Source organism: Lotus japonicus, chromosome 4, assembly GCF_012489685.1.
Source record: "Lotus japonicus ecotype B-129 chromosome 4, LjGifu_v1.2".
Lineage (NCBI taxonomy): Eukaryota > Viridiplantae > Streptophyta > Magnoliopsida > Fabales > Fabaceae > Lotus > Lotus japonicus.
In genome coordinates, this window is record NC_080044.1 from 36818871 (window position 1) to 36831976 (window position 13106).

The 13106-nt window shown below is 40.9% G+C and overlaps 1 protein-coding gene across 1 annotated transcript; it reads left to right on the top strand.

Moving 5' to 3' along the window:
• The first annotated feature begins 5485 nt into the window (after nucleotides 1-5485).
• Nucleotides 5486-6400, top strand: LOC130712699 (uncharacterized). The gene has a single exon (XM_057562519.1). It carries the CDS (start codon nucleotides 5486-5488, stop codon nucleotides 6398-6400), a length of 915 nt encoding a protein of 304 aa, XP_057418502.1.
• The last annotated feature ends 6706 nt before the right edge of the window (nucleotides 6401-13106 follow it).

A 13106-nucleotide genomic window follows, 5' to 3' on the forward strand; every position in this document is an offset into this window, starting at 1 on the left:
AGATAAGATTTCTTCCCTCGGAACGCTGATATGGTCCCCACTTATGGTAGCTCTTCCTTCCGTTGTAGCCTTGGGAACCTGACCTCATTGGTCCCCCAGCTCCAGTTCGGTTCATTCCTCTTTGTTGATACATTGCTGTCGCCATCAGTCGTTGATGATGCTCAAGTGTAGCCTCCGCCATCCGGTTAAGATCCACCATCCTATATCCCATCGAACGTCCGATTAGTACTAACCATACGGTAGCACTAGACAAACCACTCAATCCGATTGAGTAGTAACGCAAGCAATTAGAGCGAAAATCGCTCTGCAGACAATCAATTTTCACTCTTTGCAGAGTCACACAACCTAGCACAGAAGACCTATTCCCCAAAGACTCCCAAAAGACTCGACTAAGCTCTGATACCACAATGTAACACCCCGACTTCCAGGTGTCACTTTAGTAACCAAAAATAAACTTTTGCGGAAAAACAGGTAATTTTTTTCGATTGATTCCTTCTTAAATAAAGCGAAAAGGAAATAAAGTCATAACCCAACAACTAAACTTACCATTATACATCAAATATAAACATGTACAGCCTCAGCTGCACTTCCACGTCACGCACACTTGCAGTGACTCCAAAGTAGTGTGCCCGTAGGCAAATATGTACAAAACCAGAAGTGTGAGTGAGAAAGAGTATAATTACAACCCACTAGGAGAAAGTCGGCCTCAAAATGGCCTAAGCAAAGACCCCTATGGTCCGACTGACTCACTGTGATCCCTCAGTAAGAGAACCACACAAAAGCCATGCGTCGGGAACCTACCCTGTCCCAAAAGCAAAACGAATCAGAGCTATTACAGTAACAACCAACTCCAAAAGACTCTAACCACCCATAACCCACACTACTATCATCGACCCTCCCTCGATCAGGCATGAAGTCCGGGTCTTCGTCGAAAGCTTTAGTCTTAGTCATTTCGCTCCGGGTCTTTCCCGCACAACGAATCATCACGAACCGGCTGACAGACGCCTGGCAGGCAGGCCGACCGCCCAAACACAAACATACAAACAAAGCCAAGGCGCTAGGGTCAACTTACAGAATACAATAGATATACAATCAACATGCGATAAAGGGGGTATATATATATGTTGTATATATACATATAAGTTATGTATTGTATCAACTCCCTAATACAATTCAATCATCAAAACACATAACGATGTTTATCAACATCAAATCATCAATATCTCAACAGATATAGTTAGAGTGCATGATATGTCAATGCAACGTCAATTAAGAAGGTTCCGGAAGAAATAGGTTGGGCACGATCGAGTCGGTCCTAGCACTAGCATTGTGCCGACCATAACCCTCGGGTGTCACTTACAACCTTGACATAGTCGGATCAGTCCTAACCCTGCGGGTCGACTTTTCCCTCCAACGAATGCCCGAGTTACCCGAAGGCATGCTGTACCCGAAGGTATATACTGTACCCGAAGGTATATAGATATACTGTACCCGAAGGTATATAGATATACTGTACCCGAAGGTATATACTGTACCCGAAGGTATATAGATATACTGTACCCGAAGGTATATACTGTACCCGAAGGTATATAGATATACTGTACCCGAAGGTATATAGATATATTGTACCCGAAGGTATATACTGTACCCGAAGGTATATAGATATACTGTACCCGAAGGTATATAGATATACTGTACCCGAAGGTATATACTGTACCCGAAGGTATATAGATATACTGTACCCGAAGGTATATACTGTACCCGAAGGTATATAGATATACTGTACCCGAAGGTATATGTCGATTCGGCGACAAAAGACAATTATTTATGAAAGGAGTGCGATCACCCTTGATGACTTCTTGAGTCATCTGACTCATCAAATCTCGATGGTCAAAAACTGCTCCGACCCAAACTCAAAACAACCCAAGAGTTAGTGTCGGTCAATACAACACAACTCCACCAACAAGATTACAAGAGGGTCTAGTGTCGGTCAATACAACACAGCCCAAACAACAAGATCACTAGGTGTCGGTCAATACAACACGGCTCCACAACGCTCCCCAAGAGTACTAACGTACTCGGTGACTTTCAATCATCACCATAGCTCACCTTAGTGGCTTTCCCAATTCCGATAACTCTCCAAACCCACAACAAAGGTCGACTTTTCCCCGCCTTTCGTAAATATTTTTCCCCTTCAGTTCTCCTATGCTTAAACGTTAATAAAAATGATTTCAATTCAAATTAGTCAAATTATGAGTTTATTTCTCAAAGTCTAAGTTTCCCAAGTCTTTATTTTTCGAAAGCTCTATCATTCTAAGTTTCCAAAAATCAACCACCCAAAATACATTTCCCGGGGAAAGTCTAGGAATTCCAACGAATCCCAACAAATGGCTAAGTCTCAAACCCCACATTCGGACTTGCCTAGGGTTGTTCATCCAACCCGAAATGTCAAAGATCACCAGGTCAATGAACCTACACTCCGAAGTTGCGTCAAAACGCTCAATTCAACACATCATCAATATCATAAGTTACGAAAACAATCGTAACAATAAATCATCATCATAAACAACATCAGATAAAGCATAAGTCGAATTTATCGACGCCTATCATGCAATCATAGCTAAATATAGCAAGTTGCCCTAACCTCGAGCTGTTCCAGCTTCGCAAACAAAGTTCTCCTCAAACAATTGCTCTGAGTATTCCAAAGTTCCTTCAACTGAACCTCGGAGGAAAACAAAGCAGAAACCAAACAAAATCGATTAGTTCGATCGCAAAACAATACATAAACGATAGACAAAGCATTAAAGCTTCAGAATACGACAATCGGGTACGAAAGGACAAGTTTTCGAAAACGAAAAACTCCCCCCCCTTAGGAAATAGCCCACGGCCATAAGGAGAAAAGGGCTTCGGCTCTTTTTCTTCGATCAAATCAATTCACAAGGTAGTTTTAGGGTAAAACTAAGGCAAAGAAACTGTCGGAACAATTTTCGGACAATCGGGCCGAAATACAACTATCCAGGGGCATTTCGGTCCAAAATAAAGGCTCAAAACTTCAAAGTTATCAGTTCTGAAAACAAATTTGACAGCAATGATCCTCATGACATCCGTGACAACAAATCCTAAAGGCACGAAGTCAGATTAAGTCTTTTCGACAATAAAGTTTCGAAATGTGAGACAAAAAGGGTTTTGAATCAGTTTTTCAGATCCCTGTCAACTGGATCACAATCAGAGTTTACTGACAGAGGTTTTAGGCTCTTGGGAACCTAGAGAACATAACCCAAGCAAGAAATCGAGGAAATCGGACAATTTTAGAAAAAGCTCAAAACTTAGAGCACAGAAACGACGTCAGAAACGCAACAGAAACAACAATCAGAGATAAGATTCGTGTTAGTTACCTCGATACCTAGAAGTAGGGACGAACTGCGCGAAGATTGGTCAAGTTTTCGCGAAAATCTCCTCCCCCCTTGCTCTCCACGAAATTCAGCCACAATAGGAAGAAAATGAAGGAATTTTTGCTTTTTGAGCTATTTATAGGCAGGCGAAATCGCGGGAAAATGAAAATTTCGCGATTCCGATTTTTGCAGCACGATCACCGTGGAATTCTAAGAGAGATTCTGGCGTCAGAATTCCAGAACTCAAAACAAATATCTAAGATTTAGGAAAAACGATATCCAAAACGCCAAAAGCGGTGTAAGTTAGTCTGTCCCGAAAAACTACTTTTTGCTGTGATGCTCAGACGACAAAACTTCCAACAGAAGAAAGATTGGAAATGTCGAAACAAGTCTGGCAACGCGGACGGAATCTTCGTTAGAAGTCCCGAATAGAAAAAGTCTTCATCCTTCGCTCAAAACTAAGGTTTCGAAGCAAAGAAATTAGCGTCGGCGGACATCCGAAAAGTAAATACTATCGTGCGTACAGTCCAGAGTTCCGAAATGAAATGCTGGTCGAAGGAAAAATAAAGAGAATCTTTAAATTTTCCAAGAATTCGAAATATCTCCTAAACATTGCTTTAAAAGCGAAATTAGCCTATTCTGGACATGCTCGCCATAAGGCAGGTGTGCAGACGACTCGCACTAGCTCCGAAAGAAACAACGCCACATTCCTCGAGCAATTCCTGAACTTTCTTCTTCATTAATCTTTCTCAAATATCAAACTCCTGTCACACTTACACTGATTCCACGCGTGAGTCGGAAATTAACTTGTTCCGAAAATCCGGGTCTTACAAGATTGATCTCAGGCCAATAAAGGGACCATACCAGAGGAACGAAATCTCAACAACCCTTCTACTTAGTTTTATTTTATTATTTTAATTTTTCCACAATTTATGAATGACAATTAATAATCTAAATATTTTGAATTAAGATATAATAATTATTTTATTGGTATAACAAACTGAAAAAGTTGATAATTAATAGTTAATTACAATTATTAACAGTGGCGGAGCTAGAAATTTTCTGAAGCCCGGGCAAAAAGCGGAAATGCACACGTGACACTATATAGCTAACTCGTCATTTTGCCAACACGTGACACGTTCAAGAAGACAATACAAGATAAAAAAAAATAGATTTGTAATTTACATAAATTAAGTGTCTTGAAAAAAGAGAGACGGAACATACCAATAGTGTGCTAAATAAAACCACAAAATAAATGTCATTTTCTAAACTTCTTTGTGGTACACCGGATAATAGTATCGGCACTATCTAAACCCGAGCACTAGTTAATTCATTATGAATTACCAACCGAATTCCAATCAAACTGCATTAAACCATTAATGATCAACCATCTTAACCATTAACAGTGCCAAACTACCCATTGAACCCATGAATCATGATGAATGCAACCATTACCCATTAAAAATAGTACCCATTTACAATATCTAAGTCTTGAAGTTGCAGAAAACGCAATAGTACTAGTTCTTTGAATCCAACTCCATTAAATTAAACCAGTACCCATTTACCAAAAACGCACTAGTTCTTTGAATTCATTTAAATTCAACAATACTAAAAATAATTTAGATATTAATGGGAATTAAAAGTTTCAGAGTCTCAACTCTCAAGTCATGGTAAAAAGTAAAAACCCATTGACTATCCATTTCTAATTTTCTATTGAAGACTAAGAAAAACTTCAAAACTTATACACTGGATTGGGCGAGACCCCAAGGTCCCTCGCCCAGCAGCATTTGGCGCTGTCTCCGACGCCTCCATTACCTTCTCCGCCAACTTCACCAGAGCAGCAGAGATCACCAGCTCACTCACCCAGAGCTTCGAGAGAGGAGACTCCAGCACCTCAGGCACCGATCTCTGGCCAAGACTGGAGGCGCTTGATCCGTAGTGTTGATGATATACGGCAGCGAAACGATTACTTATAAGAACAGCTAGAATATTATCGTTCTGAGCAGCAGGATGAAGGGGAGCGCGAAGCGGAAGACGTGGCTGAATTCAAACCGTTCTCAGCGGCAGTAAGGGAGGTTGCTATACCAGATAACATGAACAATATTGTCCTTGAGACATATAGCGGGAAAGCTGATCCCAAAGAGCACCTGCTATATTTCAATACAAAAATGGTGATCAGTGCCGCTTCCGACGCTGTAAAGTGCAGGATGTTTCCAGCTACGTTCAAAGGCACAACCATGATGTGGTTTACCACGCTACCCCGAGGATCCATCACTAATTTCCGTGACTTCTCATCAAAGTTCCTTGTCCAGTTTTCCGCCAGTAAAACCAAGCAGGTGACAATTGAGGATCTCTACAACGTCCGCCAATCCGAGGGCGAGACTCTAAAGCAGTATGTAAAACGATTCAGCGCGGCATCAGTCAAAATCGAGGAGTTAGAGCCGCACGCCTGTGCGCGTGCCTTCAAGAACAGGTTGCAGCCGGGGAAGCTGAATAGCAAGTTGAGCCGCAAGCCGGCTCGGTCCATGGCGGAGATCCGGACGCGAGCAAACACCTACATTCTGGACGAGGAGTATGATGCTTTCAAGCGAAGGCGCGCGAAGAAGGAGAAGGACGGCGAACAGGGGGACGCTTCGCCAGAGGAGAAACGGAATAAGGAGAGGGGAGAGGGCAGCAAAAGGCGAGACAAGAAGGTGAGAACAAGAGAGAAGGCTGCGAAGGAGCCATTGTACCCTAAGAGAGAAAATTTTGAGCGTCGCAGACCGTGGCATCAAGCTGACCCTCGCCGGCGAGAGGAGTCGGGTAAGAGTATAAATGCACATTTGACGGAGTTGCTTCGTGAGGTCAAGGCAACCCACGCGGTTGAGGAAGACGAGAAAGAGGCCGACCCACCCCGAGCGGCGTTGGATAAGACGAAGTGGTGCGAGTATCACCACTCGGCGGGCCACGACACGGGAGATTGCTTTACCCTGAAGAACGAGATTGAGAGGCTCATTCGAGCGGGATGATCGCAGATGAGCGACCGTGGCGATCGGTGGAATGGAGAACGGCAGCAAGGGAGCTGGTACAAAGGATGACCGCAGGCGGGACGACCGCCGACGTACGCCAACCGCTGACAAAAAGGAAACACTGACAACAAGGAAGAAGGGGGCGGAAGAAACCTTTAATAAAGACCTTGAGCCGCCAGTTGGGACAATAAACACAATCGCGGGTGGCTTCGGCGGGGAAGGAGACACAACGTCGGCAAGGCGAAGGCACGTGAGAGCAGTGACATCAGTGCAACAGTATGAAACTCCATTCGGTTTCCAACATCCAGATATTGTGATATCGTCGGTAGATTTCGAAGGGATCAAGACACACAAAGACAATCTCGTGGTTGTAATGATAAGGATTAACAGTTTTAATGTGCGGCGGGTTCTTTTGGACCAAGGAAGCTCCACAGACATCATCTACGACGATGCTTTTGATCAATTAGGATTGACAGACAAAGATTTAATGACCTATACAGGAACGTTGGTAGGTTTCTCGGGCGAACATGTCTGGGTACACGGATATGTAGAGCTGGACACAGTCTTTGGTATCGACGATAACACCAAGCTACTCCGCGTAAGGTATCTTGTGTTGCAAGTTGTGGCATCCTACAACGTCATCACTGTAAGGAACACACTCAATCACCTCTGTGTAGTGATTTCGACGGCACACCTGGCGGTGAAATATCCGCTGATGAGTGGAAGAGTGGGAAAGATTATAGTTGATCAAAGGAGGGCGAGAGAATGTTACAACAGTTGTCTCAGCCTGTATGGAAAGAAGGGAGCTGGCGAGGGACACAGGTGTCATGAGGTTGAGGTCATCCAAGGTAATCAAGACAGGCAAGGGGGATCAAAGCAGGGGGTTGACAGGAAGATAGCAAGATCAGGGAGCAACAAAGGACAGGTCAGGATAGATGGCAGGACGGGCAAGGATGGACAGTTCACGGATGCTCATGCAGAGGAGCGTTGGGCAAGTGTGATCGCAGATTTAGAAGCGTATAAATTCAGCAGGGGGGTGTTGGCGATCGTGCCCAGGCTCACGGTTAGTCAAGAGAGACGCTTAGAGAGGCTGGTAGAGGACAAATTTGACCTCTTCAGCTGGAGCTCAAAAGACCCAGTACTCTGGGAACTGCTAATGTTCAGAAAACCGCATCTCTCGAATTCAGGGCGAGATGAGCAAAGGGGAAAGGGAGTCACGATTCAAGGAATGGATCAGCGAATCGTTCAACAGGGCAGCGGTGAGAAAAGAGATAACAAGGCGCGCGAGCGGTCTAGGGACAAGAAGAAGGCGAGGAAAAGGAGCCCAGTGAGTCGTCGCCCGGGTAAAGCAAAAATAGAGTCAAAATATTGGAAGCCTGTGGGTTCGGTAGTTTTCAAGCTAGGGACGTCCAAGCGCGACAGGCAGAAAGGCAATATAGGAGAAGTTCCTCATTGTCATGTGTATTTCATGCTTACATGGTGGATTTGCCATTGTATGTATTGCTTGTGCTTGGGCGCTCAGCGACTGCCAGGTGATGGGCGACGACATGATCTACTACCATGCTCTTGGGGAAGTCGCAGTGGTGCTGCTGATGAGGAGGATCCATGATGATGTGATGAAGTACCATGCCTTTGTATCAGAGTTCAGTGAAGTGCACTGTGAGTTGTTCGTGAGATTAATTACATGTATGCTGATATCAGAACCCTGTTGCAGACCTTATTAGAGATTGATTGTTCGACCGTCGAGAAGACTCACTCAGAGGAGAAGTAGAGTCTTGTGTAAGGCTAGAGCATTTTGGGTAGAGAGCTTACCGTTGTTGGTTGAATCTTGTAGGATGATCATATAAGTCTGTGTTCTCTTTGATTCAAAGAACGAGTAGGTCTCGATGTGTGTTGTTTTGTGGTCTATCCAGCGTAGAGATCACAGGAAGCTTTTCGAGCATAAGAAGTCTTTTGATATTTCTTTTTAAAGACTCAATTGTAGATATAATTTTGGATATAAAGTTATATATCATTGGGTAATTACTATGCATTTGCTAGAGCATGTTTTGGAAAAAAAAGGCTACTCGCATTTTTGGAGTCCGAAAGTTTAGCCAGTATATTTAGTTTGGATAAAGGTTACTAAAGTGACCCTCGAGAAAATCGGGGTGTTACACTTAGGAGTAGTGCTAACAACATATTCTTTTAAACACACTATCTATCATTAGTGGGGTTGTCTAAATGTCTCATGTGGGTTACTAACCCACAACTCAATGAAGCAATATGAATTTTTTATAAATAAATTAATATAGAAATTTCAACCCACTTATCTAAAATGTGATTGGACGATTAGTTATTTAACTCAAACTTTCTCATAGATCCTTTAAACAACCCCATGATTAGTTTGTTTACAAGATAATCAAAATTATTCTTTCACTTATGTGTTTTCTACTTAAAATTTAAACCAATCGTAGTATCCTTATCTTTCCTTATTCAACCCTTTGAGCATCTCCATTGTGTTATCTAATATAAATTCAACTCTTATTTTAATAGAATGACAGCAATTAGAAAGTTTCTTGTCGTTCTACTACATGAGAAGACTTTTGAATGGCGATCCAATGTCTTCCTACCATCAAAAGGCATATATTTAAAGTAATTGTTGTGGAACTAGAAAATAAAAAAATACTTAACAAAAATATAAATTTAACCAATAGAGATTTAAAATTTACTTTTATTTAATTATTTCTATTTTAAATTTATTGATAATTTATTCAGTACACTTATTAATATTCGGTATGAGAAAAAGTTTCATGCACCAACGGTGTAAAGCTTTTTATACCGTCAATCAATCAGATTTATCAAATGTGAGAAAGATGAATATTTTTTATTTAATTTAATTAACTAACATGATAAATCTTTAGAATCTGATTATAGACCGTGTAAAAAGACTTCAGTGAATTTATTCTCATTAAAATAAGTTAGTGTTGTTATCAGGGGAGGAAGGTGCAAGTGTGAATGAGATTTGGAGCCAGGGAGAGGAATCATGTAAGACGCAAGTTTTAGAATTAGAGTAATTAATTATTTTCCGACTCACACCTAGGATGTTGTGTAAGCGTGAGAGAAACTTGAACAAGTGATTGATGACTTGACAAGTGACACCATATAGACTACTCAATATATGTTTAATTATAAAACTATAGTCAATTTGAATGATATCACGAGTCGTATTTGCACCCGACTAAAGTTCGGAGTGTCCGAAAAAGACTAATTCCGCTAATAGAGCATTGCTTAAGTCATATTTAAAATCGGCAGGAAAATAAGACCCTTAGGATATTTTTCTGCGAACGAGCTGTAAGATCAATAGGTTTCACTTTCCGGAAACCCGATAAAGTTAGACTTTATTTGCGCAGGGGACTTAAGCGAGACCCTGAACAAAAGGTTTTTGCGTTCAGAGCTTCTTTCGGAGTTTCCGTTCACGAAAAAGATTCCTAACAGTGAACGAAGTTCCTGCATTCGACAGATATTGCAAAATGTAGTTCTGCGACAGATTTTGAAGTTGACTGCGTTCAAGCCACTTTTCTCATTTTAAATGAACTCTGAAATAAGTTTCGACTTTCTATCGTCGAATACTTGATTAAAATCAGCAGATAAAAGTACCAAAACACCCGGACCTCCGAAATCTTTCTTTTCGTTCTTTTTCCTCCCCCTATAAAAGGAGGAGAAAACATTATTCCCCTCATATCTCACCCAACAACCCGCACGCGAGAGAGAGAGATAGAGAGAGAGAGAGAGAGAAAGAGAGAGAGAGAGAGAGAGAGAGAGAGGAAGGAGAGAACTTCGCGACCGTTTGCTCGTTTCTCGACCGATCGACGTGATTTCAGTTGGACTTGAAATGCAAGGAGGTCAGGATCATCTTCCATTCATCCTTTTCTACTTTCTCATATCGTTTTCCACATCTTTTCGTGCTCAAAGTTTGGAGCTTTTTGAAAAAAAGTTAGTTTAGCTTCATTTCTTCTTTCAAATAGCTTCTACACCTTATCTATGCTTCATATTCATGCCCCATGCGCTTAGATTCTCACTTTGTTGATGTAGATATGATTTTTGAGGAAATCCCACTTTAGAGCAAAAATCTGAAACTTTAACATGCTAGAGCCTTACCCATGCTTAGCACCTTCAGAATAGTTGTTGACAAATGCCTTGTTTAGAGCTATTCAAAACCTATTTCGTAAAACCTCAACTTTGAGTTTTTGAGCCTTTAAAGTGAACCCAAAAAGTCTTAATTTGCATTTTGAGTCCCGTAATATTTTTGAGTGTTTTCTGCTTTAGATATCACCTAAGACCTACGAATTAAATTAGATCGAAGAAAAAGTTCGGAAATCTTTTTCGCGAAACTTAGGGACGGTGCATGAAATTAGGTTGGTTTCGGGCAAGTGTTGGGTAGAACATGATTTTCAATATGTAGGTTGTGATATTGTTGCCGAAATTTTTTTTGTACAAAACTTGAATCAAACTAAAACTCACCAATTCGAGGAAAAATCTTCCATTCGTGCTTGTGTTGAACTCTGAAGCTTAGAAAGCTTTCTCCGGTTTCGATTAGTGTTATTTGATCGTATTGTTTCTTAGTGACTAAGCAATGATATTTTTCTTAAGGTTTGAATCGAGTTGAGCTGAGGAAAGAAGATTCGAAACAACCAGAGAGATTCCAAGATTGAGGAGGACACCCTAGAGGTGAGGGCAACTTACTTTTCTAGATAATGCTTAGGTGTCGAGAATGTGATTTATATTGATTATTGTGATTGTCTGAGGCTTATGCCGCTATTGATTGCTGAGGCTTCGACCGTTTACTGGTTATGTCTTACTGCGTTCTAGTGGATAGGACAAGGTTATGTTTTTCAGCACATATAAACTACTAACTGCTTACTAGTGGATAGGACATGGTTATGTTTTATCGCACTATATATGTTTATTCTGTTGGACTATGCTGACTGGAATTATTGCATGTTTATGCAATTGCGGAGTGTGGGAAACACGGAGTTGTCATGGTGATGAAGGATTATTGAGAGGGATATTGGACAGGCTCTAACAAGAAGATCGAGGCTTTCCCGGGGATGTAACTTGAGGGTTATTGAGAATCTTTTGACTTATTAGGCTTTGAAAACAAAAGAGCAAATAGAACTATGAAAATAAATGGTATAATGCCTTAATTCAAGATGGAACACTTTACTTTTTAAGAGAATCATTTCAAAGGAAACCTAGGTTATGGAAAAGAGTTTGAAAATGGAGAATTCTGACAATTCGGTTATTAAGAAGGTTGAAAACTGTAACGCCCCAATTTCTCAATTGAGGAATCACATTGGAAACCTATCAAGTCTAAGGGATATTTTGCAAATCTTAAAACACAAGGTTTTTTTTTTTTTAAAAAACAACTAAATACAACATCATCGCTATGCGAGTGCACCCGTCACTTTTTTTCACAAATACTTCAACCGTGGGTTTTAAAACATAACATAACCTTTGACATTAAACCTGTACCTAACATAATAATGTACATAATCATAGAGTAATTCACATGATCATAAACATGGTTCAAAATAAGTACGTATTACTTAGACAAGTGGCACAAGCAGAGTTTTAGTGACAGAGTTTTCAAACTATGAAGGAGACTCAAATACAGCCCACAAAAGAAAATCAAACATGTCCTTCCATCTTCACTCCGCCGCTTACTATCCGTTCCCCATCTCGTGCATAACTAAGATTTGTCGGAAGGATCTCCATCGCCTAATAGCGTTAAGCGCCCAAACAACAAGTAACAAATAGAAAGGGTTAACTCCACGTAATTACTTTCTTATAAAAGAGAAAAACATGCTACTCAAATCCAACAGCATGGTAAGCGAGCAATTTAATTCAGGACAGAAGCCAACACATCCAACAATATAGAGTTAAACCAGATATCAACAAAATCAAATGTTAGTGCCTATAATGCGACATATGCTACTAGTAAGATGAATCGATCAATAACGTCTCGCAAGACGGGACAATCACGTGGGACAATCACCACCACATCACCACTTAGAGCAATTCAAAACATTTCGAAGAATGAGACAATCTCATGGGACAACAAACCATCACATTGCCACTTCAAGCTCAAGCCCTATATGCCAAGTTAGTCAACAATATCTCATGAGTTCCTTAGTCACTCGATCAACAATCTCCAATCCAACAGTCAAGTCAGAGTAACCACATGTTATTCATAATTTCAACAAGCATACTAGTCCATCAAATCAATACTAACAGTAAGAGATTCTCATTAAGCAAGTTACTGAGCAATAAACAATTGCCTAAGCCCCAGAAAACACAGGCGTAAGTAAGCCTTAAGGTTTAACTGTAAGGCCCTAAGTTCAATTTGGAACAATTTCATGGAGGTTTGAATAAAATTGAAGTTTTAGTTAATGTTTGATAGCTGGCAGATTAGAACTGTCAACTTGTGTGAATTTTTAGAGGGTCTTAACGACTTCTTTTGGGAAAACTTCCTTCATGAGAGTTGTAGCCCTTTAAGTCTAGAAAATTCTCGAAGTGGAATCAGGTCATTCCGACCTCTGTAGCTCGAGATATCATCGGTTTAGTGACGATGGTCCTGGCTGTACAGTACCAGCGGATTTAATTGATTTGTTTCCTTTCAATTCCGAGTTTGATCGTGATATTACTAAAAAGGGCTGAGGTTTTTGAT

Excerpts from the sequence above, each read along its gene's own strand:
- LOC130712699 (XM_057562519.1), top strand. The coding sequence starts at position 5,486 with ATGAACAATATTGTCCTTGAGACATATAGCGGGAAAGCTGATCCCAAA.